Source organism: Ranitomeya variabilis, chromosome 1 (genome assembly GCF_051348905.1).
Source record: "Ranitomeya variabilis isolate aRanVar5 chromosome 1, aRanVar5.hap1, whole genome shotgun sequence".
NCBI classification, from domain to species: domain Eukaryota; kingdom Metazoa; phylum Chordata; class Amphibia; order Anura; family Dendrobatidae; genus Ranitomeya; species Ranitomeya variabilis.
In genome coordinates, this window is record NC_135232.1 from 501,457,009 (window position 1) to 501,475,017 (window position 18,009).

The 18,009-nt window shown below is 42.9% G+C and overlaps 1 protein-coding gene across 8 annotated transcripts in view; it reads right to left on the reverse strand.

Annotated features, from left to right (window-relative positions):
* Positions 1-7,614: 7,614 nt before the first annotated feature.
* The window catches only part of GATAD2A (GATA zinc finger domain containing 2A), a 114,952-nt gene continuing 104,557 nt past the window's right edge, over positions 7,615-18,009 (reverse strand). For all 8 annotated transcript variants that reach the window (XM_077252359.1, XM_077252351.1, XM_077252378.1 and 5 more), the window contains exons 9-11: positions 14,931-15,114; positions 14,312-14,380; positions 7,615-9,332 (exon numbers count right to left, since the gene is read on the reverse strand). In XM_077252359.1, the coding sequence (XP_077108474.1) occupies positions 9,205-9,332; positions 14,312-14,380; positions 14,931-15,114 (381 nt within the window). In that variant the 3' untranslated portion in view covers positions 7,615-9,204. The remainder of the gene's footprint in view (positions 9,333-14,311; positions 14,381-14,930; positions 15,115-18,009) is intronic.

The window sequence follows — 18,009 nt, forward strand, 5'->3', positions numbered from 1 at the left end:
ATACAGGAAAGAAATATATCTTGGTACCGTGTTAGCCAGTAGATAGAAAAATATTTAGAATTGAGAGTCCTCAGTGGTTGATACCTTGTAATGGCTAACTGAAAAGATGGTAACAAATTGCAAGCTTTCGAGACTACATACGTCTCTTCATCAGGCAAAGACTAAAACAAATTCTGAAGAATCACATATTTATGCACAACATAGTATAGAGAAAAAAAAAAAAGGTCACCTACAATCCAAATCTGGAGGCGCTAAGGGGAGCTGCACGGAAATTACAACCTTTACTGCAAAAAGATGCCCGCTTACAATCCATTTTTCCAGACCCCCCACTACTGTGTTTTAGGCAGCCCCCAAATCTAAGAAGCATCATTGTCAAGAGCTCCCTGTCTTCTCCCACAGCTGCAGGAACCTTTCCTTGCAACAAGAAAAAATGTAAAATCTGTCCATTTATAATGACCACGGACAAGATAAAGATCCCCAACTCACATCAGGACTACAAGATCCCAGGTACTTTCGGCTGTGTCACTTCTAATGTGGTGTACCTAATTATTTGTACTAAATGTCCAACGGGGGGTCTGTATGTGGGGGAGACAGGGCAGAAACTGAGAACAAGGATGAACTCTCATCGCCATACAATAAGAGAAAAAAGAATGGATCTACCTGTGGCAATACATTTCTGTCTCCCAAATCATAACATTATGGACATGAAATTACTTGTACTTAACCACTTCCCGACCTTTGACGCCACGTAGGCGTCATGAAAACCCGTGCCAATCCGACCCATGACGCCTATGTGGCGTCATGGAATGATCGCATCCCTGCAGATCGGGTGAAAGGGTTAACTCCAATTTCACCCGATCTGCAGGGACAGGGGGAGTGGTGCTTCAGCCAAGGGGGGGGTGGCTTCACCCCCCCGTGGCTACGATCGCTCTGATTGGCTGTTGAAAGTGGAACTGCCAATCAGAGCGATTTGTAATATTTCACCTAAAAAAACTGGTGAAATATTACAATCCAGCCATGGACGATGCTGCAATATCATCGGCCATGGCTGGAAACACTGATGTGAGCCCCCCCACCCCACCGATCGCCCCCCCAAGCCACCGATCTGTCCCGTAGTCCCCTCCGTCCTGTGCTCCGCTCCCCCGTCCTCCTGTCCGCTCCCCCCCGTGCTCCTATGTCACCCCCCCGTGCCTTTTACCTGCAGATTTTTCAAAAATCGTGCGGAAAAATCTCACACGAATCTGCAACGTGGGCACATAGCCTTAGAGTTAGGGTTGCAATTAGGGCTAGGGTTGGAAATAGGGTTAAGATTAGGCTTGTGGTTAGGGTTACGGATAGGGTTAGGGGTGTGTTGGGGTTACAGTTGTGGTTAGGGTTGGGATTAGGGTTAGGGTTGGGATTAGGGCTGGAATTAGGGTTACGGGTGTGTTGGGGTTAGGGTTGTGGTTAGGGGTGTGTTGGGGTTAGGGTTGTGATTAGGGTTATGGCTACAGTTGGGATTAGGATTAGGGGTGTGTTGGGGTTAGTGTTCAAGTTAGAATTGAGGGGTTTCCACTGTTTAGGCACATCAGGGGTCTCCAAACGCGACATGGCGCCACCATTGATTCCAGCCAATCTTGCGTTCAAAAAGTCAAATGGTGCTCCCTCCCTTCCAAGCCCCGACGTGCGCCCAAACAGTGGTTTACCCCCACATTTGGGGTACCAGCATACTCAGGACAAACTGGGCAAAAACTGTTGGGGTCCAATTTCTCCTGTTACCCTTGCAAAAAAAAAAAAATTACTTGCTAAAACATCATTTTTGAAGAAAGAACAATTATTTTTTATTTCCACGGCTCTGCGTTATAAACTTCTGTGAAGCACTTGGGGGTTCAAAGTGCTCACCACACATCTAGATTAGTTCCTTGGGAGGTCTAGTTTCCAAAATGGAGTCACTTGTGGGGAGTTCCTACTGTTTAGGCACATCAGGGGCTCTGCAAATGCAACCTGACGCCCGCAGAGCATTCCATCAAAGTCTGCATTTCAAAACGTCACTACTTCCCTTCCGAACCCCGACGTGTGCTAAAACAGTGGTTTACCCCCACATATGGGGTATCAGCGTACTCAGGAGAAACTGGACAACAACTTTTGGGGTCCAATTTCTCCTGTTACCCTTGGGAACATAAAAAATTGTGGGCTAAAAAATCATTTTTGAGAAAAGGAAAATTATTTTTTATTTTCATGGCTCTGCGTTATAAACTTCTATAAAGCAATTGGGGGTTCAAAGTGCTCACCACACATCTAGATTAGTTCCTTGGGAGGTCTAGTTTCCAAAATGGGGTCACTTGTGCGGGAGCTCCAATGTTTAGGCACACAGGGGCTCTCCAAACGCGACATGGTGTCCGCTAACGATTAGAGCTAATTTTCCATTCAAAAAGTCAAATGGCACGCCTCCCCTTCCGAGCCTTGCCGTGCACCCAAACAGTGGTTTACCCCCACATATGAGGTATCGGCGTACTCAGGAGAAATTGCCCAACAAATTTTAGGATCCATTTTATCCTGTTGCCCATGTGAAAATGAAAAAATTGAGGCTAAAAGAAATTGTGTGAAAAAAAAAGTACTTTTTCATTTTTACGGATCAATTTGTGAAGCACCTGAGGGTTTAAAGTGCTCACTATGCTTCTAGATAAGTTCCTTGGGGGGTCTAGTTTCCAAAATGGGGTCACTTGTGGGGGAGCTCCAATGTTTAGGCACACAGGAGCTCTCCAAACGTGTCATGGTGTCTCCTAGCGATGGAGATAATTTTTCATTCAAAAAGTCAAATGGCGCTCCTTCCCTTCCGAGCCTTACCATGTGCCCAAACAGTGGTTTACCCCCACATGTGAGGTATCGGTGTACTCAGGAGAAATTGTCCAACAAATTTTAGGATCCATTTTATCCTGTTGCCCATGTGAAAATGAAAAAATTGAGGCTAAAATAATTTTTTTGTGAAAAAAAAGTACTGTTTCATTTTTACGGATCAATTTGTGAAGCACCTGGGGGTTTAAAGTGCTCACTATGCTTCTAGATAAGTTCCTTGGGGGGTCTAGTTTCCAAAATGGGGTCACTTGTGGGGGAGCTCCAATGTTTAGGCACACGGGGGCTCTCCAAACGCGACATGGTGTCCGCTAAAGATTGGAGCCAATTTTTCATTGAAAAAGTCAAATGGCGCTCCTTCCCTTCCGAGCCCTGCCGTGCGCCCAAACAGTGGTTTACTCCCACATATGAGGTATCAGCGTACTCAGGACAAATTGGACAACAACGTTCGTGGTCCAGTTTCTCCTTTTACCCTTGGGAAAATAAAAACATTTTCGCTAAAAGATCATTTTTGTGACTAAAGTTAAATGTTCATTTTTTACTTCCATGTTGCTTCTGCTGCTGTGAAACACCTGAAGGGTTAATAAACTTCTTGAATGTGGTTTTGAGCACCTTGAGGGGTGCTGTTTTTAGAATGGTGTCACTTTTGGGTATTTTCAGCCATATAGAACCCTCAAAATGACTTCAAATGTGAGGTGGTCCCTAAAAAAAATGGTTTTGTAAATTTTGTTGTAAAAATGAGAAATCACTGGTCAAATTTTAACCCTTATAACTTCCTATCAAAAAAAAAATTTGTTTCCAAAATTATGCTGATGTAAAGTAGACATGTGGGAAATGTTATTTATTAACTATTTTGTGTCACGTAAATCTCTGGTTTAACAGAATAAAAATTCAAAATGTGAAAATTGCGAAATTTTAAAATTTTTTGCCAAATTTCCATTTTTTTTCACAAATAAACTCAGAAATTATCGACCTAAATTTACCACTAACATGAAGCCCAATATGTCACGAAAAAACAATCTCAGAATCGCTAGGATCCGTTGAAGCGTTCCCGAGTTATTACCTCATAAAGGGACACTGGTCAGAATTTCAAAAAACGGCAAGGTCATTAAGGCCAAAATAGGCTGGGTCATGAAGGGGTTAAAGGTAACTTCAAAACTCAGAGAGACAGAAGAGTCTGGGATTATAAACTGATGACGACCTTTGACACTAACTGCAGGAATGAATGTGTCACACGGATTTATGTCTTTTTACATCAACTAATGAACTTGCCACTCAGACCATGTGGGGTCATCACAACAGAACGAGACCCTAATCACAGGACAATAAAACAATCCTTATCTAAGAATTGGCCCAATATTTATGGACGTAACTGTTTATCACCCATGGTAATTCTGCTTCATGTCACCTAGCTTATCCATGGTTTTTTTCCTTTTTTTTTTTTTTTTTTTTCTATACTATGTTGTGCATAAATATGTGATTCTTCAGAATTTGTTTTAGTCTTTGCCTGATGAAGAGACGTATGTAGTCTCGAAAGCTTGCAATTTGTTACCATCCTTTCAGTTAGCCATTAAAAGGCATCAACCACTGAGGACTCTCAATTCTAAATATTTTTCCATTTATTTTTAAAACATTCCAAAAATTCCTGTAGAACACCTGAAGGGTTAATAAACTTCTTGAATGTGGTTTTGAGCACCTTTAGCGGTGCAGTTTTTAGAATGGTGTCACACTTGGTTATTTTCTATCATATAGACCCCCAAAATGAGTTCAAATGTGATGTGGTGCCTAAAAAATATTGGTGCTGTAAAAATGAGAAATTGCTGGTCAACTTTTAACCCTTAACTCCCTAACAAACAAAAAAATTTGGTTCCAAAATTGTGCTGATGTAAAGTAGACATGTGGGAAATGTTACTTAAGTATTTTGTGTGACATATCTCTGTGATATAACGGCATAAAAATTCAAAGTTGGAAAATTGCGAAATTTTCAAAATTTTCGCCAAATCTCCATTTTTTGCACAAATAAACGCACGTTATATCGAAGAAATTTTACCACTATCATGAAGTACAATATGTCACGAGAAAACAATGTCAGAATCGCCAAGATCCGTTGAAGCGTTCCAGAGTTATAACCTCAAAGGGACAGTGGTCAGAATTGTAAAAATTGGCCTGGTCATTAACGTGCAAACCACCCTTGGGGCTTAAGGGGTTAAGCATAGTACAATAAAATCCACATTTACCGTATTTTCTGGTGTATAAGACGACTGGGCGTACAAGACGACCCCCAACTTTTCCATATAAGATATGGAATTTGGGATATGCCTGCTGTATAAGACGGGGGTCATCTTATACGCCCAGTCATCTTATACGGCGTGTGGTTCCCAGGGTCTGAAGGAGAGGAGACTCTCCTTCAGGCCCTGGGATCCATATTCATGTAAAAAATAAAGAATTAAAAAAAAAAATATATGGATATACTCACCCCTCCGAGAAGCCTGGCTGTCACCGCTGCAAGAGTCTGCCTTCGTTCCTAAGAATTGCAGTGCGTGAAGGACCTTCGATGACGTCACGGTCTTGTGATTGGTCCGTGACCGCTCATGTGACCGGTCACCCGACCGTGACGTCATCGAAGGTCTTTCACGCTCTGCAATTCTTAGGAAAGGAGGCAGACGCTTGCAGCGGTGACAGCCAGGCTTCTCGGAGGGGTGAGTATATCCATATTTTTTACTTTTATTTTTTACATGAATATGGATCCCAGGGCCTGAAGGAGAGTTTCCTCTCCTTCAGACCCTGGGAACATCCAGGATCGCTCCCTGCACATGCCGTACCCGGCGTATAAGACGACCCCTGACTTTTGGGACAATTTTTAGGGGTTAAAAAGTCGTCTTATACGCCGGAAAATACGGTAAGAAAAATGCAAACTTTGCTGCACATTTTCAAATGGTCAGAATAGCAGCGAGTTCTTTAGAAACAATGTACGTACCATAGATTTTAAGAACCTCATTGCATATTAATTTCTACATATATGTATAGATGAAATTTGTGGTAATCTTACCTACTTAGCTAGCACGGAATTAAAGGGAACCTGTCACCCCGTTTTTTCAGTATGAGATAAAAATACTGTTAAATAGGGCCTGAGCTGTGCGTTACAATAGTGTATTTTGTGTACCCTGATTCCCCACCTATGCTGCCGAAATACCTTACTAAAGTCGCCGTTTTCGCCTGTCAATCCAGGCGGTCAGGTCAAATGGGCGTGGTGACATCGCTGTTTCTTCCCCCAGATCTTGCTTATTTTTCCGTTGGTGGCGTAGTGGTTCGCGCATGCCCAACTGCCGAATCCACAGCGCAGGTGAAGAAAAAAAGCGCGATCTGCGCTATTCCCCTGGTTATCGGTGGGGGCGGCCATCTTCCTGAGGCCGTGCGTGCGCAGATGGAGCACTCTGCTGCCCGGGGCTTCAGGAAAACGGCCGCGGATGCCGCGCATGCGCAGATGGGGATCGCGGCGGACATTTTCCTGAAGCCGAGATGTGAACTCGGGGAAGAACTGGGGGAAGAAACAGCGATGTCACCATGCTCATCTGACCTGACCACCTGGATTGACAGGCGAAAACGGCGACTTTGGTAAGGTATTTCGGCAGCATAGGTGGGGAATCAGGGTACAAAAAATACACTATTGTAACACACAGCTCAGGCACTATTTAACGGTATTTTTATCTCATACTGAAAAAACGGGGTGACAGGTTCCCTTTAAAGGGGTTGTCTGGTCCGAATCAATGTGTCTGCAATCACTGTGTGACTGCAGACTTATGAATGGCCCCCGGTGCACGCATTGTGGGAATTCGCCAGATTCTAAGCTGGGAACGTATGTATGCGTTATACATACTACCAGAAAGTCCGCCCAGTGGGCGTTAAAACGCTCCATACTTGTATGGAGCAAGGCTGCGCTCTCCAGTTGATCACACCCACAGTACTAGTCAGGGCTCAGCCTTGATCAATACAAGTGTATGGAGCAAGGCAGCTCCTACTAGTCGGGTTCTGGCCAGGATTATATACAACTCTGCACTGGGGGATTCACAAGTCTGCAGTCACACAGTGACTGCGGACTTATCAATTTGGACCGGACAACCCCTTTAAACTGCAGATTTTCTGCAGGCCAATCCACAGCAAACATGTACATTACAATATGCTTCAATATTGTTGAGGTCTTCGATTCTCTATGTAACAGAAGACAGGAAAGGTTACAGATCCTATTTGCAGGGTCATTAAAATGTGCAACACCACCAGCCATATTCATACATCAATCGGCTTCACCCTTTACTAACAAAACACAATGAAAATGAAGTTGGCTTAGTTATTTATTAATATTCAGAAATGCGATTCTGGCCAGTGTGATTAAATAGAAACGGCTAGTTCTACCAGTGATGGGGGCAACCCCCTGATTCCACACATTCTGGCAGGCTCTCACACACTATTCTTTTCCCCATAGTCGGGAGTAGGGGGATAGACAAAAAAGAAAAAAGAAAACATGTACCACCTGAAATAAAGTGTAGAAAAGGACAAGGAAAAAAAAACAAAAAAACCACAGGTTGGAAAGAATGTTCTACATTAGAGACATCACATGGGAGCAGAGCAGGTACAGGCATTTAAATAATTTCCTAAACCATTTTGCCCTCATTTCAAGAGTTTTGAGAAACAAAAAATTTAATTCTAAGGAAGCGCTCCTGTGTAAAAAAATATTTCAGAGGGAAAAATATACAGGTAATTGAATAAATATATACTTGTAATGAATACAATCATGGGATCTTTTATTTAATATATATTTAGAAAAAAAAAAAAAAAAACATCCCACAAATGCTACTGGAGGTGCATTTCCAATAGCCAGGGGCAAGGTTACCCAATAAAGCACCCAAACAATTTACATTTTAACGGGATACTGAATATTAAATAGATGAGTGCTTATGAAAAAAAACAGTAGTTTTGTTAAAACCATTAACAATGTCTGCTCTCCAGCAAAACGGGAAAAATGGAAATAAAAATTAAGATACTACTAAACCTTCCCCTGAAAACAGAACAGCCGTACATTTTGGAATGGAAAAAAATTATATATAATATTCTCTCATACGGCTAGTTTATCATACACACAGTCAAGTTTAAATTCTATTTTTTTCCTTTTATACAAACAAAGTCTCCCTTCCCCCACAAAAAAATAAAATAAAATAAAAAATATATATATATAACCTAACCCCTAAGCAACTGCATATATCAAAAATGTATCTAAACATTGATATTCACACAAGAGAAAAATAATTAAAAGAAGATTTTAGGGAGTAACAGTGAGGATGTAACCATCAGGTGTAGTTTTTTTCCTCTGCCAATCCTTAGCTTCCACTTTCCTGAAATAGAAGCATGGTATATAAAGGGGAAACTTGATAGATTATGAGGACACGGTGGACAAACGGTAAGTAGACTATCCTAACATGGCTTTCCTTTTTATTGTTGTAATATTTTTTTTTACGAAGCCAGTAGAGAGGAAAGCCACAGATACAGCCTCAAAAAAACAAAACAAAAAGTCTTTACCGATGCAGCACTTAACTTAAGATAAGGTTCAAACAACCTTAGATTTTTTTTATTTTTTTTGAGCTTCCAACCTTGAGTCCAGTCAAAACCATACAAACTGTTAACAAGAGGCAGGCAGTCTTAGTATCCTGGAAATATCCTTCAGATTATTTCTAAGTGGCTGGATCACCCACAGTAAGAAATTCTATGGGCATAAAACGTAATATTTTTCATAGATTTATTTAAATATAACTATTTGTTGCATTACAAAATGCATTTGTTCTGATTGGATCTGCTCTGCTCCAGAATCAGAAGTGGACCTGATAAATGTTGCCCATGAGATAACCAATAACTATTACAAAAAAAAAAAAAAATCCAGTTACATCTTCAAAACACACTTTGGAAAAATCTGATGCCTTAGTAGAGGGTATTATAGTTTATTTAGGGAAAATATACTTGAATGCAGAAAGTATGAACCAAATGAGTATGAGTATGAACCAGGAGCATGGCAAACTGTAGTACAAGATGTCATGCCAGTTTAGATGGAAATTTCCATTGGGAAAAACAAATTGGCTTCCTTTTTCCTGTGCAACTCATCTTCCTAGAAGAAAGCACGAAAGACCTCATCTGTGGGTCACTACCAATATTCCATGTGTAGTAGAAAATGTCAAAGAAGGAAAAGTGATGAGAGAGGATCCTTTGCTCTCCTTATTAAAGGAAAGAACTCCTTTCTGAAAAAGTCCTTTCTTTACTTTTCTCATGTTCTCCATGTTTGCGTTCACTATTTGTCTTTATTTCTGTCATTGCTGCAGGATGCATTCATTATTTCCACGTAGAAGACTGGGTGATTGAGCGGGAAGGAATCATATCTAGAAGGTATTCCCGTTGACGGTCCACAGATGCCGACTTATGCACAGTGAGGCCAGGGTTCACAAAGGCTAAAGTCCCTCCTGCAAGGCATCAAGTCATATGGTTAAAGAAGAATTATACCATACCACCATTAAACCAACATCATAGCAAGCACAACCACTCTCTTCACATGCGGTCACTAGTCCTGCTCACCTCCTGGTGGAAGTCCACAGAGCTAAAAGCTTGACAAAGGCTCAGGAGGAGACGAAACGTTGCCAGGACATGTGGGGCTGAATAAAGTTTTCTCACCTTGAAAAATTTTGGAGTGCTGCCTTCATTTTTCTTCTGTCTAAATTGGGCAAGTATTGGACCTTTGCCTTGGAGGCCTGGCATCTGCCAGAGTTTATTGTGCTGTTCCTTTTTTCTGATTTATTAAAAAAAGTTTTAGCTAGTAACTTGCAGTACAGACCACCCGAAGTCTGTCCTGCAGGCTACTCTAAACCAGGCAGTGTCCCACGTGTCATGATTAGCTACGGTCTTCAGCACAGGAGTGCTGTAAAATCGTATGACGCGCGCCCCCGCACTGAAGACATTGGCCCAGCAGGAGAAGGACTCTGCTTAGTTAGGTGTAGCCCTCGGCACAGACTTTGGCCGATCTGTGCTGTGTATTGTCATCAAAAACCACTAATAGTGATGCAGTAAAATAATTATACTGCAGAATCCTGCCTTATAGTCACTATTGTGAAAGTGCAGGTACGCATTAATAAAATTATATACAGTAGCTGTTAATTTCTGCAATAAATCTACCACATGTAAACACCACACAAAAGGTACCTTAATTTGTTGACGGCAACAGAAAAAAAATGTGTTCAGTTTTCTGGTTTAAAGGGAATCTCACCCCCTTGGACTTATGGAACCTATTAATATGAGCATACAGGTTATAGAATTGGTAAAGTAGTCATACCTGCATGCTCATATTTGTGGTCTTGTGGAGAAATCATCTTTTATTAATTTATGGTAGTGAGTTCTTCCAGGCTGTGGGGTGTTCAGTGGTGACGTGTAGTGGTGGCCCCGTAGTCCGGCATCCTGAAATAGCGCAATTACACTTGACATATCTGCCCTTCTAGGGGCATTGGCGGCTTCTCTCTTCTGTGCAGGCAAGTCACTAAGTGGGGAGCAGGGTTGAGGAGCCAGTAAGCCAAACCTCAAACTCATCAGTTTGCCCAACTTCTGACCCCACAGCACTGTCTCACTACTGAGCATGTACAAAAAGTGCAGATACTTAGATCAGAAATAGAACAGACATTTATAGGACATTTCATAACTTTCCCAAATTACTATGGAAACATTTACAGCACATCCTGCACTGAACTACTGAACCAATTTAATATGTATTTTAGTAGTCGGTCCATTTTATACAGACTCAAAACGCCACCAACTCAGGCACCCTAGTAGGGAGAGAACCTTATCACAGCACACGCCGAAGGTCACTGGGGTTGGACGTAGCAGTGATTCGCCAGCACCTGAAGAGAGAAGCAGCCAATGCCCATAGCAGGGCACAGGTGTGGGATTCCGGGGCCATCACTACAGATTAAAGGGCACTGTGATGCTAATGGGAGGCAGCTGGTATGCTAATAAAGACCGTAGGCAGAGTTTTCTTCCAGACACCGCACGCCCCAGAGCCTGGAAGAACTCCTTACTAGTGATGGGCAAACCCCTGGATGTTCGGGTCCAACAGAACAGTGTAAAAAAAAAAAAAAAAAAAAAAAGTTTTGTTTGGGTACTAAAAAAGTACAGAAACCCAGGCCCCATTCAGATGAATGGCGGGCCCGAACATCTGCCTGACAGCATGGAAAACACAGGCTCTGATTGTTGGTAAGATTTTTATTTGTTTTTTGTGCAGGCTGATTAATACTCCCATCAGTGGCTCCTGCTCTCACTGCCATCAGCAACAGCAGGCGTTGGCTGATGGGAGTAATACGCTCTTATCAGTTGACGCCTCTGTGACCAGCAGTAAACTTTTTACGGTCGGTCACAGCTGGTGGCTCACACAGCTCTGACGGGCGGTAATAATCTTACTGCCGATCAGATTCACTCATGTTCGGGGTGCTGAACCCAAACAAGAACACGGATGTCATGGAGAAGTCAGTGTTCGGGATCCATACCCGAACAGTAGGTATTCGGTACGGACCTTGAAATTTACTGTTCAGGTTCGCTCATCTCTACTCATTACCTTTAAAAAAAAAATAAAAGTTTCTCCACAACAAGACAGCAGATATGGGCATTCATACATTCTATAACCGGTAGGCCCATATTAATAGGTTCCCTATATCCTAGGAGGTGATAGATTCCCTTTAAATTAAAAAAATAAATCATTGTAAAACAGCATTGCACAAGTTTGCAGTCTGCGTAGCATAAACATTTTGACGTATTTTTGCAAGCCACTTTAAAAAAAATGTGCTACATAGATCTACTCAAATCAAAATAGTGATATCACTAGGTTGTACCACCATGTATAAACACTGGGGAATATGGTACCCCAACCTCTGGAAACCCACCACAATACTGATAGAATCCAGATGTTGCAGCGGTGATTCAGCATTAGGGCCCATTTATAAAAAAACTTTCTTTGCCCAACAATGCACTACATAGAGTACAACACTACAAATTTATTTACGTGAATGGGGCCAGCTGAAGTTCCTTGCATAGACCGGTATTTGGGGTGCCTCCAGGTAGGTAGAGAATGAAGCTGTAGCCATGTTAAATATGTACTTGGTACCTTCATAGTCTTTCCTGGTCACTGCTGTACAAGTTTATTTAGGTGAATAGGGTCAGCTGTAATTTCCTGCACAACCATATGGTTGAGGTGACATTGTACAGGGAAAGAATGAATCAGGCCCCTTCATTCTCAAAATAATTTTTCCCTAGATCAAGCACACAATTTGATTAGCTGTGCTAGACATGTCCCTACTAGACAATATAAGAATCTCTCTTTATCAATTATAAACAGCACACTAAAATTCAAGTGTGTTTAAGTTCTGAGCTCTGGAAATTATTTGTACTTGGACACGACCCTAATAGCACATTGAATTCCCAATATTTATTGACCTTTTAATTGTGTTTTTCCTTGCTATAAAAGCTTGAATATGCAAGAAAGTAGTCTAAATTTCTGTACATTAATATGATAGCAGCAATCTACTACATATCCCATAAATCATGTCCAGCTGGACGACTTCGTTCTATCCACCAGAAAAGTAGCTAGGTCACAGTTGAAACAAAATATGTACAGAAAAATAGTGTGACACGTGGCTGTTTGATATGATGAATGTGTAATCTCTTATTCAAATCGACATACAGTAAAGGGCCCCACATATCATACATGGGTCTTATTAGGATAGGAGCTGCGCATGGGAAATCACAACTGGATGGGAACTATATAAAGAGAATCTAAAGATTGTTTAATATCTGAGAAAGGATCATATTTAGACAGAACCAGTTACATATTTATTCTCTAATCTGATTTTATGACTGTAGCTTTTTATTTGGTATGCGATTATAAGGGTATCTTGGCTGGTCATCTCTAAACAGTATATAGAGAGCATACCTCCCAAACATGCTTGCTCCAGAGGGACTGTGCTCAGTTTGAGGACAGCAGCTTTATCTGTGTACTCAGCACAAAGCTACAATTGAATAACATTGGAACAGGGAGCAGACCGGTCCTTCCTCCACCAGTTTATGGGAAGACTGAGGGCCTGATTCATGAAGGCTTTCATTTAAAAAAAAAAAAAAAAAAAAAAAAACCTTGAAAAGTACCGTATGAGACTGCATTAAATTTTGGACTTGGCATTCATGTTCTTTTCAGCCGCCTCTGAAAGCGGGCGGAGCTGGGTAGGACGGAGAATGGCAAGCCCCACTCTGCAAATTCATGAGGAGCGGTGGCGTCCCTTATGCCACAATCTTAGGGTACCGTTACACAAAACGATTTACCAACGATCACGACCAGCGATATGACCTGGCCGTGATCGTTGGTAAGTCGTTGTGTGGTCGCTGGGGAGCTGTCACACAGACAGCTCTCCAGCGACCAACGATGCCGAAGTCCCCGGGTAACCAGGGTAAACATCGGGTTACTAAGCGCAGGGCCGCACTTAGTAACCCGATGTTTACCCTGGTTACCATCGTAAATGTAAAAAAAACAAACCGTACATACTCACATTCCGGTGTCCGTCAGGTCCCTAGACGTCTGCTTCCCGCACTGACTGAGTGCCGGCCGTAAAGTGAAATCACAGCACAGCGGTAAGATTTGTGGCAAGGTGCACGTGGAGGCACACACCACTTTTCATACATGCAACATTCAATAAAAGGTACAAGTCGCAATGAGAGCCTGATTCCAGTACGGCTCCTCATCAAGACTAACATTCAAAACCAGTGAATCAGTGCCTGAAGGGCCTGCCAGGATCTTTGTATCATGAGTCATTCTCATATCATGTGAATGGGCAGCACAAAGGAGGGACGAAAAGCAGGACACCAAAGAGGGGGATGTGTGTTGATGCAGCAAAAGAGCGAGCGCACATGTGCGTGTAGTTGTAGCAGGTGTGTGTGGGTGGGCAGCACTGTAGGGCAATGTAAGCAGTACCATACTGTGTGGGAACAATATTTCTATGTGGGCATATACAAAGAATTGGACAAGGTGAGGATACAGACTTCGAGTAAAAGGAAAAATTGCATGTGTGGGTGCCCTTATTTCTTAGAATTCAAAGTTGGTGAAGAGTTTTTTGGGTTCCTTTTTTTCCACAGCAACCACACGTACATAGATTATATCAAACAGACTGACTCACTGACTTCTATATTAAACCTACTGGCGACTGAAAATGTGAATAAAAGTTCTATTTTCCATACAAAAAGGAATGAAAAAAAAAAAAACACCTTAATATTTAAATGTCAGGCATAGGCTTAATCACAGATTTGCATACTTCCATCTTTACCATTAACAAAACCATTGCTCTATAAAAAATCTATTTAAATGCTGCATGATATATTCAGGTAAAATTGTTGCAGCAACAACATTACCCATATTGCTTACCCCTGTGCATCTCGACTGATTGTTTCTTTGATTGTTGTGTCGCTATGACTCTCTGACTAGATGTTTGTCCTATAGAAAACAATTATACCCATTTGATGTAATGATATACTGCAATACCCAAGGGGGACAATACAAAAAGCTGCTTAATTATAAGAGGAAATAGAACCAGCATGCGATATCGACTACTGTCCATCATGGAAGGTTTTCTTTACAATGAAATATGCAAAGTGGGCCATTCATTCATACAACACTAAAAAAACGACAATATTTTACTGGGGAATATTTTTGACCAACCCAGGTGCGGTGTGGCAAATGATTTATATTACAAGGAATGTGTACAACATCATTGGAATAGAATTACTGGCCACATGGCCATAGTAGGCAATGCAATAATAGACTAGACATTGACCCTTTAATCCAAACCTGCTGAAAGTGGCAAAAATCCACATCTAGCTACTTGTACCTTCTCATCTATTTTGTATGTGAGATTCTACAACATACATCATAAATTTAGATTTAAGAGGAATTTATATTTTAAATAAAAACTATATAGGGGGGGAATCACCACTCCACTGCTAGGCCACCATATTGTCCGTTAAGGCGTTCTAAATGTAATTACCTGCATTAATTGGAGATTTCTTCCAGTTTCCAGACGTCAGATTAGTTTTGTTCACAGAACGCTCTCCGGGTTTTACAGACCGGTTGGCAAGAGTGGCTGCATTAGACAGCTTAGTCGTAGGCGGGAACGTATGCAGCACACCTCTGGTGGTCCCTGATAATCCACGGGATATTGGTGTTGGGCTCTAAAAGAGAAACATAACAGAAGGAAAGGTTCACTACTATATCCTTTTTTCCCGCCTATATCTCAAATATATCCAAAGAGATTTTTATAAATGGCCTTTATTCAAAAATATCTTACGATATTGTATATGCAGGGCCAACATACATCAAAGTGCCTTTACGGCAACATACTATTAAACTGTGCAGTTCAATCCTGTAGTGATACTACAATTTGCCCATGCTACTAATATCTGTTGAGAAGTTAGAGGAAATTTTTAACATCTTCCTGTCAAAACCGATAACCGTATATCTCTATTTGTCATCTTTTCATTCTTCCAAGAGTCATAACTCGATAATTTTTCATGGACATGCATACAAGCTTGTTTTTATGGCATGAGCTGTAATTCAAAATGACACTTTACAATTTTAGCTCATCTATAGTCCTCTAAGTTTCAGTATATCAAATAAACAAAAGCATGTCAGCCATGGCTTTTTTGGGTTTCGTCTTAAACCGTGTTAACAGTACAGTAAAAGTGACCTGGTAACTTGGTTCTGCTTGTCAGTACAATTATGGGGTTACCAAAGGAGGTTTTTATTTTTATAAATAGACAGAGACACAGAGAGAGAGAGAGAGACACAGAGAGAGAGAGAGAGACACAGAGAGAGAGAGAGAGACACAGAGAGAGAGAGAGAGACACAGAGAGAGAGAGAGAGACACAGAGAGAGAGAGAGACACAGAGAGAGAGAGAGACACAGAGAGAGAGAGAGACACAGAGAGAGAGAGAGACACAGAGAGAGAGAGACACAGAGAGAGAGAGAGACACAGAGAGAGAGAGACACAGAGAGAGAGAGAGACACAGAGAGAGAGAGAGACACAGAGAGAGAGAGAGACACAGAGAGAGAGAGAGAGACACAGAGAGAGAGAGAGAGACACAGAGAGAGACACAGAGAGAGAGACACAGAAAGAGAGAGAGACACAGAGAGAGAGAGAGAGACACAGAGAGAGACACACAGAAAGAGAGAGACACAGAAAGAGAGACACAGAGAGAGAGAGAGACACAGAGAGAGACAGAGAGAGAGACAGAGACAGAGAGAGACACAGAGAGAGACAGAGAGATAGATAGATATAGATAGATATATATAGATAGATATATCAGACAATTTGTCTAAGGGTACTTCCGTCTGTCACGGTTATTCGTTCGCTGATTGGTCTCACCAGCTGCCTGTCATGGCTGCCGCGACCAATCAGCGACTCGCACAGTCCGGAAAAAAATGGCTGCTCCTTACTCCCCGCACTCACTGCCCGGCGCCCGCATACACCCCTCCGGTCACCGCTCACACAGGGTTAATGCCGGCGGTAACGGACCGCGTTATGCCGCGGGTAACACACTCCGTTACCGCCGCTATTAACCCTGTGTGTCCCCAACTTTGTACTATTGACGCTGCCTATGCGGCATCAATAGTACAAAATGTAATGTTAAAAATAATAAATAAAAAAACAAAAACCTGCTATACTCACCCTCTGTAGTCCGCTGAGCCGCCCGTCATCTTCCGTTGCAGGTTGCGGTGGCAAAGATGGTATGGCAGAAGGACCTGCCATGACGTCACGGTCATGTGACCGCGACGTCATCACAAGTCCTGCGCTCACACCAACCCTGGGACCGGAAGCTGCCGTGGACTACAAGGGGCCCTCAGAAAGGTGAGTATATGTTTATTTTTAATTTTTTAACCTGTGACAAACGTGGCTGGGCAATATACTACTTCCCTGGGCAATATACTACGTGGCTGGGCAATATACTATGTGGACATGCATATTCTATAATACCCGATGCGTTAGAATCGGGCCACCATGTAGTACTATATAATTGTCTAAGGGTCACTTCCGTCTGTCTGTCCTTCTGTCTGTCACGGATATTCATTGGTCGCGGCCTCTGTCTGTCATGGAATCCAAGTCGCTGATTGGACGTGGCAAAACGCCCACGACCAATCAGCGACGCGCACAGTCCGGAAGAAAATGGCGGCTCCTTACTCCCCGCACTCACTGCCCGGCGCCCGCATACACCCCTCCGGTCACCGCTCACACAGGGTTAATGCCGGAGGTAACGGACTGCGTTATGCCGTGGGTAACGCACTCCGTTACTGCTGCTATTAACCCTGTGTGACCAAGTTTTTTTTTTTTTACTATTGACGCAGCCTATGCAGCGTCAATAGTAAAAACATCTAATGTTAAAAATAATAATAAAAAAAAAAAAATAAGAAATTATATACTCACCTACGCCGCCTTTCCCACTCCTCGCGATGCAAGCGGCACGTTCCGGTGGCAAGGATGGTCTGGCAGAAGGACCTGCCGTGACGTCACGGTCATGTGACCGATACACGGTCATGTGACCGCGACGAAACCACAGGTCCTTTGCGACAAGGACCTGCCATGACGACACGGTCACGTGACCGCGACACAGTCACGTGACCGCGACACAGTCACGTGACCGCGACACAGTCACGTGACCGCGACACAGTCACGTGACCGCGACACAGTCACGTGACCGCGACACAGTCACGTGACCGCGACACAGTCACGTGACCGCGACACAGTCACGTGACCGCGACACAGTCACGTGACCGCGACACAGTCACGTGACCGCGACACAGTCACGTGACCGCGACACAGTCACGTGACCGCGACACAGTCACGTGACCGCGACACAGTCACGTGACCGCGACACAGTCACGTGACCGCGACACAGTCACGTGACCGCGACACAGTCACGTGACCGCGACACAGTCACGTGACCGCGACACAGTCACGTGACCGCGACACAGTCACGTGACCGCGACACAGTCACGTGACCGCGACACAGTCACGTGACCGCGACACAGTCACGTGACCGCGACACAGTCACGTGACCGCGACACAGTCA